Source organism: Ostrinia nubilalis, chromosome 2 (assembly GCF_963855985.1).
Source record: "Ostrinia nubilalis chromosome 2, ilOstNubi1.1, whole genome shotgun sequence".
Classification (NCBI taxonomy): Eukaryota; Metazoa; Arthropoda; class Insecta; order Lepidoptera; family Crambidae; genus Ostrinia; species Ostrinia nubilalis.
In genome coordinates this window covers 11,258,832-11,277,466 of record NC_087089.1, presented here as the reverse complement: position 1 = coordinate 11,277,466, position 18,635 = coordinate 11,258,832, and the positions used below count along the sequence as shown (strand labels likewise).

The 18,635-nt window shown below is 35.0% G+C and overlaps 1 protein-coding gene across 1 annotated transcript in view; it reads left to right on the top strand.

Moving 5' to 3' along the window:
• Window positions 1–18,635, top strand: part of LOC135083545 (extracellular sulfatase SULF-1 homolog) — a 124,551-nt gene that overhangs the window by 104,269 nt on the left and 1,647 nt on the right. Inside the window, exons 8-16 of the mRNA XM_063978299.1 lie at window positions 2,508–2,672; window positions 14,921–15,098; window positions 15,178–15,328; window positions 15,411–15,562; window positions 15,651–17,107; window positions 17,208–17,322; window positions 17,715–17,934; window positions 18,196–18,327; window positions 18,412–18,499. Of these exons, the coding sequence (XP_063834369.1) occupies window positions 2,508–2,672; window positions 14,921–15,098; window positions 15,178–15,328; window positions 15,411–15,562; window positions 15,651–17,107; window positions 17,208–17,322; window positions 17,715–17,934; window positions 18,196–18,327; window positions 18,412–18,499 (2,658 nt within the window). The remainder of the gene's footprint in view (window positions 1–2,507; window positions 2,673–14,920; window positions 15,099–15,177; window positions 15,329–15,410; window positions 15,563–15,650; window positions 17,108–17,207; window positions 17,323–17,714; window positions 17,935–18,195; window positions 18,328–18,411; window positions 18,500–18,635) is intronic.

The following is an 18,635-nucleotide window of genomic DNA, read 5'->3' as shown; positions in this document are numbered from 1 at the left end:
CTTGAATGACAATAAAAATCAGGGTTACCATTTTATAAGATTTCCTCACTATTGAGGGTAACAAAGTAACATTAATAATCTAGCCATTAATTACATTTATTACCTATACGAGAAAGTAAAGCAACATGCGGTTTTATTTTAATTTGTAAAATATTAAACCCCTCATATTTGTAACAGTTTGTTCCAAGTTTAGTTTTACTGTTTTGTTAACAGTATTGCTGTTTCAGCTGTCACTGTGAAGCTTTGGGAAAATAAATAAATAGAAAAAATATTAACATAAATATTTATTTAAGTTTTTATGTTCATTATCATAATATGCCAATTTAAGTTACACTGTGTGACAGTCTTTGACACTAAACAAACTCTTCAGCTTAATAATACCTACCTACAGGGCGTTTTTATAGTTACTCTTGCTGATGAAACAAGAAGGGTTGATTCTACTACTGAAATACAACTACTTTTCTTACAGGACCAATATCAAATTCTCAAAAAAATTCACATCCTCGTGATGGTGATAATTTCTATGGAGAGGTTTTTTTTATATTCGGTCTCTTGGGATAAGTTATTCCATTTGAGCAGTAGAATTAATCCTTTTTATTCGATCACATATAAAAACAACACAAGTGTTTAGGAAAACTTCTTCTTTGGTATGGTATCACTACGGAGTTATAATGTCGGCAACTCTGTATCACTGACTTGTAACTTTCAAACAGCATGAATAATAAGGGCACCACATTGGTTTTCTTTCTGAAAAAAGGCTTTCAGTTTTAGTACTAACCCTTTAGCACTATTTCATTGAAATAAAAATACAATAAACGCACAGAAGACTGAAATTGAGTCAACTGACGTGACATTTATAATTTGTTGACATTATGACAGTTTGACAAGACTAGGGATTGAAAAAGTTTTAATTGAAAAAGTAAAATGACAATTTATTAAAACGATTCACATGGATATAATCGATTAAAAATATTTATAAAATGTTCTGATACTTGCCTGTAGCGATTATCCAATCCTGGTTTCTACTGAAAAACTACCTCGTGGCAAGATTTTAATAAAATAATAAAATCTTTATCTTCTCTTTCACAATCTATAAAAGTTCATTTGGTCTATTATTATACATGTGCTATGAATGAGGGTTTTCGCGATTGAAAAATCCGCGAGATGGCAATACGTAGACGCGAGGTCCAAATTCTGCATGATTGGTGGATATCTGTCAATGTCATGTCAAAAATAACCAATCATGCAGCATTTGGACCTCACGTCTACGTATTGCCATCTGGCGGATTTTTCAATCGCGAAAACCCTCATTGGCATAGATTATGAGAGACTGGCAACTATACTAGGTTGATATCAGGTGATCCGTCTGCTCATTTGCCTCCTGTCACATAAAAAAAATATATATATGTTTCTCACACTTCAACTGGCATTGGATTCAACATCGGATTCTGACACTTTTACAGTTATGATACCATGAATATCAGTTTATGGTCCTAATTATTTTTATTTTATTTACGACCTTCGACCAGTTGGACACTTTAGATATCTTCTTGTAATAGTGTCAAACTGTCAATATCTTTTTAGCTTTTAACGCAAATCTAGTCTTCAAAGCAGTTTAATCGATTTATTTTATTTTCAAAATCGATATTTTATTGTCTATGATGGCCGCAGGAACATCACTATACATGGACTCCCAGCAATAAAGTACGGTAATGCCTCGTACAGATTTTATCGGCAAAAATTATGGAACTTGATAGGTTTTAGACCATGCCACGCACCAAAACGTCCGGAAGTTGTAATAGTATTATAGAATAAACGTTAAAAGACTTATTTATTTAATTTTTCAATGCTTAAGTGTCCATTAGAATGAAAGGGTGCTTAATGTATTAAAAAAAATAGAAAATAATTATGATGGGTTAATGTTTTTGGGCGGTTTTTTAGGCGGTTTCTGACAATGTCCTTTCATACTGGCTACAAACAATGAATCATCGCGTGGCTAGTAAAGTAAAACACTTTCTGTCTTTATCAATTTCATTTTACTTTATTTAGGGTACAAACACGAAGGTAACTCTGCTAGTTTTGGATAAGTTTAAGCCTAGTTTAGGTCACGGAGCAAAGTTTGATCATTTAGCTATTTTCTTTGGAAAGTTTTGAACTGATAATTTAAGTTAGCTACAGTGCAGAGATTTAATTTTGACTAAAGTCATTTTAATGGCCCTTTTAAAAGAAATTTAACAGAAATATACTGCAGACAACATTTTGCTAACCTAAAATAGGAGGATCTCATTTTTCGCAAAAGGACACATCGATGAGAAATTAGAGGATAGTCCTCTTGTCTTAGATTATCACTGTATTTATGCTAGGTTGCGGGAATAAAATTGGCAAAAAATTTTGCTTTTAAAATTTACCTAAGACCTATATAGCGATTTTTAGTAAAGGTTGCCATAATTCACCGCCTCACTCGGTAACTCCTTCCAGTGATTATAAACTATCACTGTTTATTTCAGGGTGGACGACATAGTTTTGAACATCGATCTAGCGCCTACTTTCCTCGACATGGGTGGCGTGGAGCCCCCAGCTCACATGGACGGCCGGTCGCTGCTGCCGCTGCTGCAGCCGCGGCGCAGGCGCATGGCCACCGCGCACTGGCCAGATACTTTCCTTGTCGAAAGGTAAATAATATGATTAAAAAGAAACAATTAAATGCTACGTCATTACGCAACGCCTTACGGTGTCACACTGGCTTAAAGGATAAAGTTATTCAGTAACTCTATACTCATTTTTTTTTAAAGTGGCACGTTGATACATAAATGTATGTCATCTTTGATCTAGAATCTATGTATCTAGATTGTAGATCATTAAATAAGCGTATTTTTTCAAATTCAAATTCAAATTATTTATTTGCAATAAATAGGGTTTACAAAAAGGTGTTTCAAAGAGATAAATGTTGCTTTCACCTATTTATCTATGATAACACAGCATGCAAATTTTCGTCTTAAAACGACTTTTTATAAATTACAATAAGTTTTCAATTAGATAGTACAATATTATTAACCCATTATAGACTGAGTTTTCTTAAAGTGTCAGATTTTTGTTTTTATGAAATATGTTCATAATTATGGTCTACTTAATGCTATACAAGCATTAAAAAAATGATTCGACCTGTAATCTAGAAAAAAAATGCTGGTACCATATGGTACCGCTAGCCGCTTACCGTGTCAGTCGGTTAAAATATAACTTTATCATGGACTTTATAAAAATAGGGTAAATTATATATTTTATTATTACTATAATAAGCATTAATAAACAAGCAAATAACAGGAGTAACATTAAATGTAAAAAAAACTGTATATTGGGTCAGCAATATTAATTTTTATCTTTGAATATTCAAAATTTTGGAATGGAGCTTGGCATTGCACGCTGCACATACCCCCACGTTACATTTTCTATACTCTAATATTGTTCGAGAGTTGCAATTATCTTGAGTTCGTTCTATAAATATCTGCTTCGTCTTGGGACCTTCATCGTCCTCCAAAACTGCCAATGTTTCATGTAAGTTACATCTAAAATAAATAAAAACCCATGGTTTTGTAAAGTATAGGAAACTATTTTACTTTATCTTCCTGTATACCTTATATACCATTGAATATATCACATACTTTCCAATAAATACAGTAAAAACTAAAAATCATAAAATTATTAAAAAGACGCGGTAAGCGGCTAGCGGTACCGTACGGTACCAGTAATTTTGACATACAATATTTCCTATTAATAATACCTATCGACGTAATTTTACACCATTTCACAATAAGAGCACTTATGGAGAATACAAGATTGTAACAAAATCAGTATTTCACTATCACACAAAAAAAATATGATCACTTACTTTAATGGCGCGTCAATTTTTAAGAGAAAATTTTGATGCGCTCACTTCAATCATCAATTACACACAACTGAAAAGAATAACTGTCAATTTTTATTCCTGGAAGCATAGACCATATCTATTGGCTACGACTTGCATCAATCAGAGCACTGCATCTTTTCACGTGTTAATGTATAGAGCCAAATTAAAACACACAAAAAAGTGGTACCATATGGGACCGCTAGTCTATAATGGGTTAATTTAACGATTACCACTCATATATAATTGTATTCCATATTAATTATTTATCATGTCAATTTAAAATTTATTATCCTTACATAACAGTATTTTCATAGAACAAATAATGTCAAATTATGAAATCGACGGTCCCTACGTACAATTCAGTATCTACCAGTTCCGTGATTTGCCGTTTTTGTTTGCAAAACCTTCAGAGCACCCAACAGTTACGGCTCAGTTAAAAAAACATACACTTTTTATTCAAATTGAACCTTAAAACGCCAAAAAACAAATCCCGTAACTACAAAATTAGAACGATTTCCGCAGTAAAATTGCATTAGTGGGAGTTAAGAAATTTTACGTTGGACCGCACGCCTTACTCCGCGCGCCCAGCCCCGCAACTGCCATTTTCATTCGCGCAGATCGAGTAAATTTATACGTAATTTATGAAGGAAATAGGTATTATTATGGTTTCTGACTTAATTTATTTCACTCAACATTATACCAACGACAAATTAATCAATTAACTGTAGGCATAAGATAGTTGCGTTGTTTTACTAGGGAAAATTAAAGTTACTATTATAAGTAGGTGGCACTTACCTATTTTTACGTCGGAAAATTAAAGTATCTTCTAGCCGTAACTGCCACTACAAATGTTTTACTTTGGAAAAGTTTGTTTTATGTCTATAAGTTAGTGCCAGTAACGGTGTTTTACGCGGAGAAATTGTATTTTAGCAATATTTGGTGAAGATAAAAGTGAAGTCAAAACAATATAAAATATGATATACAACACGACTGAAGTATCTAGGATCATTTATTAGACTCAACGCAACCAAGTTCTTCTCCTATGCTACTTTATAATACAAGATACAATTAAAAAATCATAAAATGTATTTTATTTATTTATTAAGCATAATAAGGCATTCAGAAATAAATATAAGTAGGTAACACTTACAAACAAAAGCTTCAATTAACTGTATTTAGAAGCTACTATTACATGATATTGCATACATACCCGCCAGAAGGATGAGGTATACCCACTAAAAAATACTCTAACTTTGAGATTCCGGACAAAGACCTCTCCCACCTACACGGCGACAGTTGGGACGAGAGCAACTGGAAGTACATAGCTTTCCCATACACACACTCACCGTCAGCAGATGGTGGTGGTGGCCTATCTATACAATGCCTCCCGTGCAGCCTCACGCCCCTATTACGCTGGCCATTACCGAGGAAGGAAGATAGGAGGCAATAATTATACTGTCACCTTCACTGGAGCGAATTCAAATGCACCCGCACTTGGTTCGTAGTCGCGCTATCATACCGCAGTTTCTTGCGGCACCTTGTCTTCTCAGATAGAGGTGATTCATTACCACCCAGGTTTTGCTACCGTCCAAATAGCTTTGGTTATGCTATCCCGTAAGAATATGGTGTGTCGTATGCTCCTAGCCACCGCAATACAGGTAGGGCTCGAAGGATAAGTGCCCAGTCATGGTGCGATCGCTCGAGCAACCTTAAACTTCAGCACAAGTGCGAATAAGGTTCGGTGGCCCAACTTAGCCACGGCGAGGTGGTTTATCAACTACTAGACTACAGCACAGTCTAGCGAGTCTCACGTCAAATGGCCTATCTGTCCTCCTCAGGCGGAGCTTTCACCTCGTTCTTCACGCTGCGTTAAAGCCGACGATGTAGCCCTGTAGACTTTCTGGACCTTTTAAGGTCTTAGAAGATGGGCAGCGTTACCCTTCCCTACGAGGGTGATGCCTTAGATGGGATAGAATCATGCTTTTGAGGGTGCCAGTATAGAGCTTCCGGCCTTTCTCCATAGCCTTCCAACATAGAGTTTTCGGACCTCCAAATTAGGGAAGCAGCCACGAAAAAGCAAGCTGTCTTCCATACGCACGGTGACGGATTGGAAAAAGTACGAGCTGCCACTGGTTATATACAATTAAGTTCACCGTATTTGCACTCACTACTTGGCACCACTGGTGATTAACAGGACCTTATTCTTAGATATTTGATCTGGGCCTTAGCTTTGAAAGTGATGCGGGCGTCAGGTGATGGTGTCAGGGATGCCTTTAAATATATGTGGTCCCTGGCCTGGGGCGACCATAATGCCGTCTGTGGCGCCCAGGCAAGCCGCCTCGCTGTTGGAGGGGAGGCTCTGAAAGTTATGAAGATATTCTTGTAATTATGAAACTATCTGCATGACAGATGATACCTTGAAATGTCCATGCCCTTGAAAAGGGTTCCATTTAGTACCCAGTCGTATTCAATGTTCCACAAGATCGAACTCAAAAAAGACCCATGTGGATCTTCGGACTCGATGCCATGCTGTCAAACCTGGCCGGCACTAATGACAAAGAAAATTTACCGGTTCTACAGGTATTCTTCAGTCAAAAGACCCCTTAGATAAGGAAGAATCTTAAGGAATTGAAGTGCCTCCAATATGCAACTATCTGGGAAACGAGGCGGGACGCTGTTAAGCCTCGTCAAGCAGGACTATGGGCCTAGAGTGAGAGCTACGGTCAGTAGTAGCTGAACTTTGTTCCCGTGTACAATTACTTATGTGGCAGTTAATAATTTAAACAAACATATTAATCCAACGTAAAAGTCAGTAAGTACCACTTACGTCATTTGTAATTAGAAACTTTCCGTTGTATAAGTGAGTAAATGACAAATAATACACTTATTGTGATTATTTTTTGATAATTCTTCATGTTTTATAAAATATACCTTATATAAAACTATTATACCAAATTTCATCAATGTATGATAAATAGAACGCGAGCTACACATGTTTAAACCTTCAAACCGCTCTCCTGTAAAATTGGCCGTTTTCAGATACGTTACTATACGTAGGGACCGTCGAAATAGTCAAATCACAAAAAGTCAACATGCATTATCATTTTGGAATTCCGTAATACTATAATAGCATTTTTTTATCAGCCAATCTCGTAGATTCTTGGTCATCAGTTTTAAACATCCTTGTTTGAATTGCTTTGGGATCCTATTAAACAGTTTTACACACATGCAGCAACAACCTTTCTGGCAAAAAGTCGTTCGTAATTGACGATCCAGAACAAGCCTGTCGCTATTTCTTGTGTGTCGAGGATAGACCTCGGCGGCCGTTTTAAATAGTTCTGGATGTTGCTTGACAAATTTGAATACTTCCAAGATATACATACCCGGGACGGAAAGTATGTTCAGCTTAAGGAACAAAGGTTTACATGATTCAAATGGACCCTTACCACAAATTGCTCGTATGCACTTTTTCTGTGCGATAAATACCCGATTTATATGGATACTATTGCCCCACAGAAGAAGACCATAATTGATATTGGAGGCGACATATCCATAATAGGCAGCCAAGGTTACTTTGAGAGACGTCACCTTTCTTAGTCGCCTTAAAACGAAGACAAATCTATTGATTTTGCTGCACACTTTATCAATATGGCCGACAAAGTTTAGATTCTCGTCCAATACTATACCCAGAAAAGTAACCCTGTTAGTTTTCTCGATATTTGTTTTATCATATTGTATATTTAGCATATTTAATTTTGTTGTTGGTCCCTTTATATTAAAATTCATAAAATTAGTTTTAGTCAAGTTAACATGCAGATTTATTGTATTAAGATATTGAATTATATTTTTGATTGTGTCATTGATGTCATTTTCAAATTTATTTAAATTGTCATTATGGGTGGATTTAATTATAATAGAAATATCATCAGCAAACATTATGCACCGATGTTTTGTCACTCTCGGCAGATCATTAATATAAAGCAAGAACAAAACTGGACCCAGCACACTACCCTGAGGTACTCCAAATTTATTTACTTTATAGGTAGATCGATACGATGCATTTATATTTTGTTCATTTACCTTATTTATTTCTACGCACTGATGTCTGTTTTCTAGGTAAGTTTTTAGCCAGGATAGGCAAAGGCCTCTTATTCCACTCGTTTCCAACTTGTCTAATAAGACCTCATGAACCACGAAATCAAATGCCTTGGACATATCGAAGAAGAGCACCGATGTATGCTGTTTTTCATCAAGTCCAAGGATAGTATTGTGAACTAGATCAAAGCATGCAAGGGTAGTTGATTTTCCCTTTTGAAATCCGTATTGTTCAGGTGTGATGATATTGAATCTCTGAAAAAAGTCCATGAGCCTCCCTTGCATGGCTTTCTCAAATATTTTGGATATTACAGGTATTAATGTCACTGGACGGTAGTTACTAATATTATTATTATTCTGTGCTAATATCTAACTTGTCGTTCTTTTTGTAAATTGGTTTTACTATAGAGAACTTCAGAGCATTAGGGAAGCATCCTGTTTCAAAGGATAAATTAATCAGAAAAGTTAGAACCTGTGCTAATTCATGTTTACAAAATTTAATAACTTTTGTAGATATTTCATCATATCCACAGGAGTTTGAGTTATTTAGAGATTGAATTATTTTGGTGGTTTCTGATATGTTCATAGGTTGTAGAAAAATAGAGTTTGGTACGCAATTAATTGTTGATTTTATTAATCGTTTTTTATCAGAATCATATGAGTACCTATCATCAGTTAAGTTTATATCGATACCTCTGGGCTCAAAGGTCGTAAAGGACAAAGTACGACTTTTCAGGAGAAGCAAAAAACGTTTTTTTATTTTTTTAGTCGACGATAACTTTTTTGTTTTTTGAACTATTAAATTATGACTTATGAAGAAAGTGCTTAGAATTCACAGCATTTTCCGAAGAGGTATTGAAAAACTGGACTAGAGCTGTATTTACTGAGATAGATTTCCTTTACGCCCTCAAAATTACAATAAAAAGACCTTTACGCCCCTCAAATATTCGTCCTAGGCAAGTTACTTAGGTCGTAAGTCTATTTTTATTTCACAAAACTACAAAACTAAGGTAATTAATGACAATTTACATAGTTTTGTAGGTTTTCATGGGTCGTAACGGGACACGCAGGTAAGGTATTATGAAAGGGTAAATTGATGATTTAACTTAAATATTTAATATTTTATGGTATTTCATATGTAATATCCCATTTCTTCACATATTTTAAATGAATTATGGTCTTTTAAATGAAATAAAATTATTTTCCGTAGCTTCATAATTTAATGCATACAACTTATGAAACTATTTAAATAGAAGTTTTGATATCTTCGAACTAGAAGAAACTATTTCCGATAGAAAAGCAAATTTAGAAAATAAATATTATGACGCTTTTAAATAAAACTTCATAAATGTCTACTTTATAGGAAAAACCGAAACCAAATTAATTTTATTTATTTATTTAATCATTATTATTGTTTCGAAAAACTACAAATAGCGGACTTAATTCCATAGGGCAGTCTGTCCACCAGTTGACCTTATGATAATGCAGATAATATAATAGAATTATTAAGGACAAACGAAAACCAAACTATATTAATTATTTATTATATTATTTAATAAGAATTTAGAATAATTATTATTCTAAATTCTAAATAAATTAAACATTATTAATTCATAGTAGCTTAAAATTATGTCATTGTACTTGGTATAAAAGTAGAAAAGTTAGGTAAGTAAGATTACAAGTAGGAAGATTTTCATTCCAGTAAAGTACATCCACTTACTTTACTCCTACATAATACTGTTTTTAAAAGCCAATTATTTTTAATATAAAAATATAACTTCGAAAAAAACTGCATTCATGCTTTTTAGTAGATTAAGAGTAGGTGCACACCGTTGATTTTTAGTTGGCCGATAGTTGTGCCCAATTTTAAATTGTATGAAGAATCGGCCAAATCGAATCGGCGTAGTGTGCGCACTCCCATACATGCCCATACTGATCAACTGCCCGACTAAACTATCGGCTGACGAAAAATCAACGGTGTGCGCCTACTCTTAGTCTCAACATATATTTTCCCATGTTGTGTAAATATTTTTCCTACTAGTTATTCTTTATTAGCTGATCCAAATAACTTTAGAAACTATACTAATTTACTATAATTGTAACAGTCAAAACTCAAAAGTGGTTTTGACCAAGGGCGTTAGTCAAAATTACTAGGAAATCATTAAAAATAATTGTAAAGTGTAGTATTTGTGTGATTTGTGCATACAAAATAATGACACCTAAGGTACTACAGTAAGGTGACTTTTTTTCTCATAATATTTTTTAACAAATCTAGCTTTTTCATTTTTTCAATTTTTATGATGACTATCCTAATTAGGTAATACGTTATTTTATAGCATGTTTTTATTTTCTTAAATCATCTTTTAATAATTATCTTTTACCTGACAAATACCTAGTTTCTTCAAATATGAGAAATAATAAAAAGCAACATTACTTTACCCGATGTGGGTAGATGTCATCATTTTATATGTATAAATCACATAAATTACACTCTAAAATAGTTTTATTATATATTTTTGATGATTTTTTAGGTTCTTTCGTTTGTTCCAAACGCACATACTTAAATACTATAAGAAACGTCTATAAAATTTACCTTCACAGTTATTTTAATATCCTCACTGTGTAGATTTTTAAAATATTTGTTTAGATAATCTAAGAGCGTAAAGGACAAATTATTTAGACTTGGGTATGAAAATGTAAGGTTGTATAGGACAATAGATATACTACATGTACATTATACGCCCAAAAATTTGTGTATACTTGTTCTTTACTACCATGGTAACTGTACTAAAAAATCAAATGGTATTTACATCCCAATTTTCACGATGAATTCTGTTTAGCTTATCAAAAATGATGGGTCGTAAAGGCACTTTTTTTGGGAATTTCGACAAACTAAATATACAGATCGATAGAGAATTAAATTCTGAGTAAAACTGTATAAATAACTCATTTTCGGTATTTTGTCCTTTACGACCTTTGAGCCCAGAGGTATCGATATAATAGTCGTTAAATATTTCTGCAATTTTATTTCCCTTTGATATTACATTATTTTCATGTTTTATGTCTGGAATAACATATTGAGGCAATTCATTTTCGGTTTCATCTTTAATAAGTCTCCATGATGCCTTGCAAATATTTTGACTGCGTTGAATATAATTATTATTGCAGTTTTTTTGGGCTAAAGATATGCATTTCTTAAGTAATTTTGAGTAAGTTAAATAGGCATCCTTATTTTGACCCGTTTTGTGTCTGTAATATTTAAAACGTAATGATCTTTTCTTTTTTATGCAAACTTTCAAGCCTTTAGTGATCCATTTTAGTTTTACAGTTTTATTACTGGTTTTTATTCTAAGCGTAGTAAAACAAGATTTATAAATTATACAAAAGAGTTCATAAAACCGATCAAATGCTACATTTATGTTATTTAAAGTGTATATATCGGAGAATGACAGTGATTGTAAGTGTTCACGAAATTTAAGAATATTTTCATTGCAATAATTTCTCCGATGTGAGAACCAGTATTGTATTTTTTTGGTACGTTTTACCGGAAATGTTAATATTTGGGCAGTATTGTGATCAGATAGATGGAGAGGGATTGTTGTACCTAAGGCCTGATTGACGTTACTTAAAATATGATCAATGCAGTTATTACCCCTCGTGGGTTCATCTATATGAATTTTTAAATTAAAATATTTAGCCAAGTCAATCAAATGTTTCGATTCTTTGGATTCCGCTAGTGTATTTATGTTAAAATCTCCAGCTATTATAACTTTAAAATTAGGTTTTTTTTTTAATACGTCATGGATAACTGCTTCTAATCTTGTCAAAAATGAGTGCGCAAACTTTTTATGCGAGGTGTAGACACACAATATTATAAATTTGTACTCAGGAATACTTACGCCACAACACTCAAATGTTCCTGGTAGTAAATATTTGATAGAAGTCTTTATTTCGTGAGATACTAAGCCTCTTTGTATAAATATACATGTGCCGCCTCGTTTGTTATTCCTCGAGTAGTTTGCTGCAAGTTTGTAATTAGAAAAAGAAGCATTTTTCCTGTCATTTTCCGTTAGAAATGTTTCTGAAAAACATATCACATCCGGTTCCGTGTCGGAGTCTATCAGCTCAGATATAGTTAGCTCTATCAAGTCCCTTTTTGAGAGCAATCCAGCTATGTTTTGATGTAAAACCCTAAATGGTCTCTCTTTTAGTTCACTATCGCGAAGATGTGATGACGTTTGGTTTATATTACTTGGAACGAAAAAAATCCCCTTGTTGTGTGAAGCGAAAAAAGTCAAGAATAGAAGTTTGCCTATAATTAGATTTGGGACTTCTTGACAGACGCTGTGATCCGTTTAACAGTTTCCCGCCACAATAGCCAAGACGTTGAGTATGGTTCCAAATAAACTCAAAGCATAGAAATGTTCGGTCATAATACAGAGAATCTATAAGCAAGTTAATACTATAGCAGGCGTTTCTTAAATAACTTTTATAATGGTTTTTGGACTCAAGAAAGTGGCTGTGTTTAAATTTATTACATATTAATTTTAACTGGCTGTTTATACATTTAGTATTTACATGCTTACTACTGTTTACATTCAATACAATCACAGTGGTGTGTTGTAGCAATTTTAATACAATATATAGTTCCCCTATGGTTGATACTGGATCATCATCATTTTCTCCTACACATAAGATCACCTTATCATACCTATCTACCTCTAAGCTTATACATAGTTTAAGAACTTCCTCAGTTGTAGCAAATGGTTTAATAAACGATGATATCGTGTACTCCTCGTATTCGGTCCCAATTCTGGATTTTGTCAGTTCGGCTGCAAGACCAGTACATTGTTGCGTCCCCAATATGATTATTTTCTGCTTTGTAGAGGATTTCTTTTTTCCATTTTGTGTGGTTATTTCCCGAGAGGTGAGTGGTGAGTTATTGTCCCGTTGCTCAAGCATTTCAGTCTTCCCAGACTGAATATTGTTGAAGTCTTTCACATTTGTTTGTAGTTTTGCCTTCAAGATTTGAATTTGCTCATTAAGATCATTTATCTCCATTTGAGCACGCAGTAAAGACTGTTTTAGGTCAGTAATTTTTGTTTGAAGGTATTTAAAATTTGGCGAGTGTTTCTTTCCCTCTGATACCGGAGCTCTCGGTGGTGTAAAAAAGAGCGAAGGTTGTAGGGATTGACGCCTATCTTCCTGAACTGTTGTGTGCGGGAGTTTGCAAAGATTTCTCAACAGGGTCAATTCTTTATTTTGCTGTGCTATACATTTATTGAGGTCATTATTCTCCAAAATCTTATTTTCCAACTCGGTTTCAGTAGAAAGAAGGTTTATTTTTAAAAGCTTAATTTCTTCCTTCAGTTCGTAATCTATTACAGTGTTATTCAACTGAGTGTGCTCTACGCTTCTTGACAATCTATCTACAATGGAATATGAGTCATCCAAGATCTCCTCCTGCGTGGTAAAATGAGAGTCATGATTTTCTTCGGATATCGAAGTGGAAGGCGAAAGACTTAATGTGCTTAGCGGTGATTCCATTTTGTTTAGTTGTGTAGTTACGTTTTTTAATTTTTGTTTTTTCCTATGAGTTACATTGTTTTGCTCCTTTTTATCTATGTTTGTTTTTTATGAAGCTTCACATTTTCAAAAACAGGGGGGATATTTCCAATTCCGTCTGTTCTCAGTGCTCATAATATTGTACAATTTCTCCGAGAGTCCAATGCAATCGAACTCGTATCTATTTTTACACTTATTGCATGGTATAGTGTCTTTTATAGTACATCTAGTGCCACATTTGTGGCAAACAGCCGACGTAGTTGCTTTGCAGTTCGACTTCTTTGTATTCATTGGAGATTTTTTACTAGTAGACATTGTTAATATAAAATTTTCTGCTCAATATTTCAACCAGAAAAATATAAATAATCGTCGCCGATGAGTTTCGAACTCCGGGTCCTCGATGGTCAAGCGCGGTCGAAACCACTGCGCCAATTTGACTTGTTTACTGGTGACGAAAATACGTATTTGATTTGTCCTGCTTAGATGTTGCGCTTGTTCATTGATAATTTATCCACTGCTTTATAGATGTCGCTTTTGGGTAGCGTGTTGACTCAGTGTTTGTTTACTAGCAAGTTATATCATGGCACCACTATGAAAAGTCGGCTACTCCTCAACAGATGGCGTGATAGTACACAGTACAACTCCCCAGTAATTGACTGCGTCACACTAGAAGTCAGTCATTTCTCGCTAGATGTCGTTATGAAGTATCGACCATCAACCGCTGAATTTTGCACGTAGTAGGTGGTATAGCTATTCAACAATAGGTGGCGCTACCATAAAAAGTCGGCTACTCCTCAATAGATGGCGTTGTTTTAAATTTTATTCACGATAGGAGTGGGTAAATTTGTTAAGTTCAAAGTCCATAATGTTTACATAAGAAATTGTTTTTCTAGTTTGAAGATTATGCACTGTACACTATTCTTCTATTGTAGTTTTGTAGTTTTTGCACTTAATTATTAAAAGTTTTCAATATTTACAACAGTTTTTATATGTAGATTAATGTCACAGTTTTAATGTTAAGTTTTTCACTAATTACTGATTATAGTTTCTCACCAACACTGTCAGTCACTAATTGTCACTTAGTAGTACTTTTTAAAACGTTTTGAGGAGAATTTATCACTATTTACTATTTTTACATAAACATTGTTACGGAGCCCGATTTACTACGCAGCGCCCTCTAGCGGCGAGGATGATGCGAGTGATGTGTACGTAGGTAGGTATTCATCTAAGAATTTAATGAATCGGAATATAAGGTCAAACCAGAGAATTGTCAAACAAGTCTCAACCATATGCAAGATTGAACTCATAAATTTACTACAGTTTTTGCTTACTGATGTCAATTTTTTGTGATTTCAGCTCAGGGAGACGTGAGACTCAGGCGCACTTGTTAGCGTCAAAATACAGTCGGCTAATGAATGAACGAGCGAGCACTCCTCAGCCAAACGATGTATCTTCGGAGAGTGATTTCGACGAAGAATTCGACGATGACGATTTTCTGGAGCCAGATGACGACGAAGAGGATGATGATGATGAGGTACGGACAATAATTTGACGATAAAAATCCAAATAGGTAGATGGTTTAAATTGTGACTAATGATAACATTTTCGTTTAGGAAAGTTCTGAATCGCAAAATGTGGAAGCGAAATCGTCTGTGGAACCGTTGATCAGCAATGAAAGTCACAATCCACTACTAGAAGCCAAATTCGAAAAAGCTTTGGAGGAAGCCAGTACCAACGGACAGTCGGATTTCTTAAATCCAGAAGGTACGTGTAACTTTCAAAGTCTTGTCTTGTAACTTTTATTTGTCTGATAAATGAAATCTAGAAGTCTAAAATAACCTTTCAGAAGGAGCCGATTCCTCATTTTTGAATGGCAAAGCAGCTCGTTTGGCAGCAGAATGTTCGAAAGCTGAACTTCGAGCGCCATGCTCAGCAGGCAGAAAGTGGAAATGTGTCTTGGTAAATGGAAGATGGAGGCGACACAAATGCAAGTACGAGGTAAGGTTTAATAAAATACTTGTGAACTTGTGTATCAAAGTTCGTTAGTGACTTTTACGGAGTAATAATAAAATGTTATTTGTTTTAGGCTGAAATAAGCACCACTACCCCTAAGATGAGTACGAAAAAGTGCGCCTGCTTCACTCCCAGTGGCTTGGTTTATACCAGACTTGAAACAGATGGTACTATAGCAAGACGTCCCAATGATACTTTGAAGGAAACCAATGGATCCAGAAGCCGCCGATCTATTGACAATGAAGTTTATGAACCTAACACTGTTGATAGCATTCTCGAAGAGAACCCAAGCATTGGACATCTAAGTTTCCGAAACGAGCCTATCGACGAAGACGCAAATAATAGCTTCCAAGAGAGCATCGATCAACTTATAAAAGAAACTGAAGCCTTCCTAAAAGCTTACGAAAATACCAAAGAAAATATAGAACATAAGAGGACAAAACGAAGGGCTCAGCATTGGACTCATAGCAATAAAAATAAACACAAAAATGATGCCATTGTAAATAGTAATGAATCGTCTTTAGAGTGTAAGATTGAAAAGGATGGAACAGTAAACTGTTCACAAGTTATTTATAATGATTTGAAAGCATGGCACACTAATAGGCTTAGTTTGGAAGACCAAATAAGACAGTTAAGAACTAAACTCGAGGATTTAAAGGAAATAAAGCGACACTTGAAAACTGCAAAGCCTTTAGAATCTCAAAATGTACATTCGCATCTTGTAAATAACCATCTGCATAACAAAACAGCTACTCACGACCATAACAGTTCAAAGGAACATTTAAGGAAGAGCCGATTACACAGACTCAGATTCAAACCTAAGGGCAATAACACATCTTTCGACAAAAAGTTTAGACAGTCTAACGAATACATAATGCCTACTGTGAACGCTAATACCAAAGATGATATTTTCGACATTCAACTTAAAAACGAAACTGTTACTGAAACTCCTGCAGCTAACTTCAATGTTACTGACGAAGGAGTTACGACAACATTCATCGATCCTCTAGATAGGGAATTACCAAAGCCACAGGTAACGACTATCATAATAGAAGGCAATAACTTTTACCAGAATGGATTAAACGTAGACAAGACTACAGTACAAAACGTTGAAACGTCTACTGGTGGAGAGGAAGTAGTATCTGTGGAATTGGAGAGGCAATTTGAAACGTCTAGTACTAAACACGATAGCACAACGGAGCAAGCGATTCCCGTTAACTATTCCGAAAGAGCGCAATACTTCAATTCGGCAATCGACAAGATACTGTCCACAGAAAAGACAGTGGAATTAGATAGCGAAATCACACCTATAAATACTACAGTAGAGACACCAACAACAACTACAAATTCTCCGCGGAAATTAGGACCAACAAGATTCGATGCTTCAGAATATGAACAGAGAAATCCCAATAAGGAGTCATCGAAGAATACGAGTGTCTTTAACAAGCAAGTTGATGTGTTCCAAAGACGGCTTCATCCTTTGTTTATTGAGAACGAGGACAAACATGTTTGTTATTGTGAGGAAAGCAGGTGTGTATTCGATTTCTTCTGGTGAATAAGAAGTTCTAACTTGTGGTTTTTCCATTAATTGGTATTTCATAGGATCTAATGTAAAATTTAATGTTTTCAGGAAAGTCAGAGGTCCTGGTCATAGTTACTTGGAAGCGGCTCAAAAAGCTAGAGAAGAGCGAAGAAAGCTTAAAGAACAAAGGCTTCGCAAGAAAATGAGAAAGGCTAAGAAGAAGGTGCGTAAATACATCTATTTATTATCCACTCATTCTTCTAGATTCAGTCTTATTTGTAGGATATTGAAAATTCGTTAAAAATGGTTTTCTTTAAAATTTTGCTATTGACTAACGCCTGAACTGTGTGGTATCCAGATTAAATTATTTTAAGGACGTAGCACATATCAACCAGGAAAGGGATCGTAACCGTATCAACTCGAGACGGTCAGTATTATTTGTATGAAACTCCATACTGCAACACACATTTTTCCGCACCGTAACGTAAACGCCTCGCCTTGTGGCTTACAGCGCGCGAAAGGCGATGACAGCTCGCGAAAAGCGATACGGTGTTGATCCCTTTCAGAGTTCCGATAAGTCTGCTATGACGTGTTTATTTAAAAAATATTTTACAGGCCGAGCTGGAAAGGCTGTGCGAGTCCGAGCGTATGAATTGCTTCCGACACGACAACGACCACTGGCGCACCGCTCCGCTCTGGACAGCGGGGCCTTTCTGCTTCTGCATGAGCGCATCTAACAATACCTACAACTGCGTGAGAACCATTAATGCGACACACAACCTTCTGTACTGCGAGTTCGTGACTGGACTCGTCACTTACTACAACTTGAGAATTGGTCAGTACCACCATATCTACCCGTTTTACTTGTACTACGTAATTCCGTCCTTAAGAATTTTAGAAAAACATGATAGCTAAACGCGCTGCATCTGCTGATTCAACATTTTTAAAACGAATCACTTTTATGTAGACGCCAAGCTAAATAAGTCAAGTTATGAAATTGTTTAAAGAAAAAAATCCGGCTAGAAGGACCATTATAATTTTTAAGGCTATATTCATATTTCTCGTGTTCTTCTAATGTATGTTTCTTTATTTACAGATCCTTTCGAAACGCAGAACCGAGTGAAATACTTAACAGCTGCAGAGAAAGATTACTTCCATAATCAACTTCAACAGTTACTTAGCTGCCGGGGACCGTCTTGCCGAAGATTTTCCCATTCAAATCCATTAGGTATGACTAATGAGAATTATGTTATTACGTTTTAAATTAATTGTGAATTATTTCAAACAATAATTTATTTTGTATGTTGTTCAGGTACGAGCAGCGAAGAGAACTTAAGCAGAAGATTTGAGGACGATCACAGATTTCGCGATAGAGGAGATGTTGTCGGATATAAAGAAAGGCAAGTGAACAAAATTCATGATAGATAATACAGCATCAAGCAAGCATTAAATTTAAAGCAACCTGATAAGTAGCTGAAGGAAATATGATTTTGTCCTCGGGCATGCCAAAATTTTAACGATTCAAAGAATTTATAG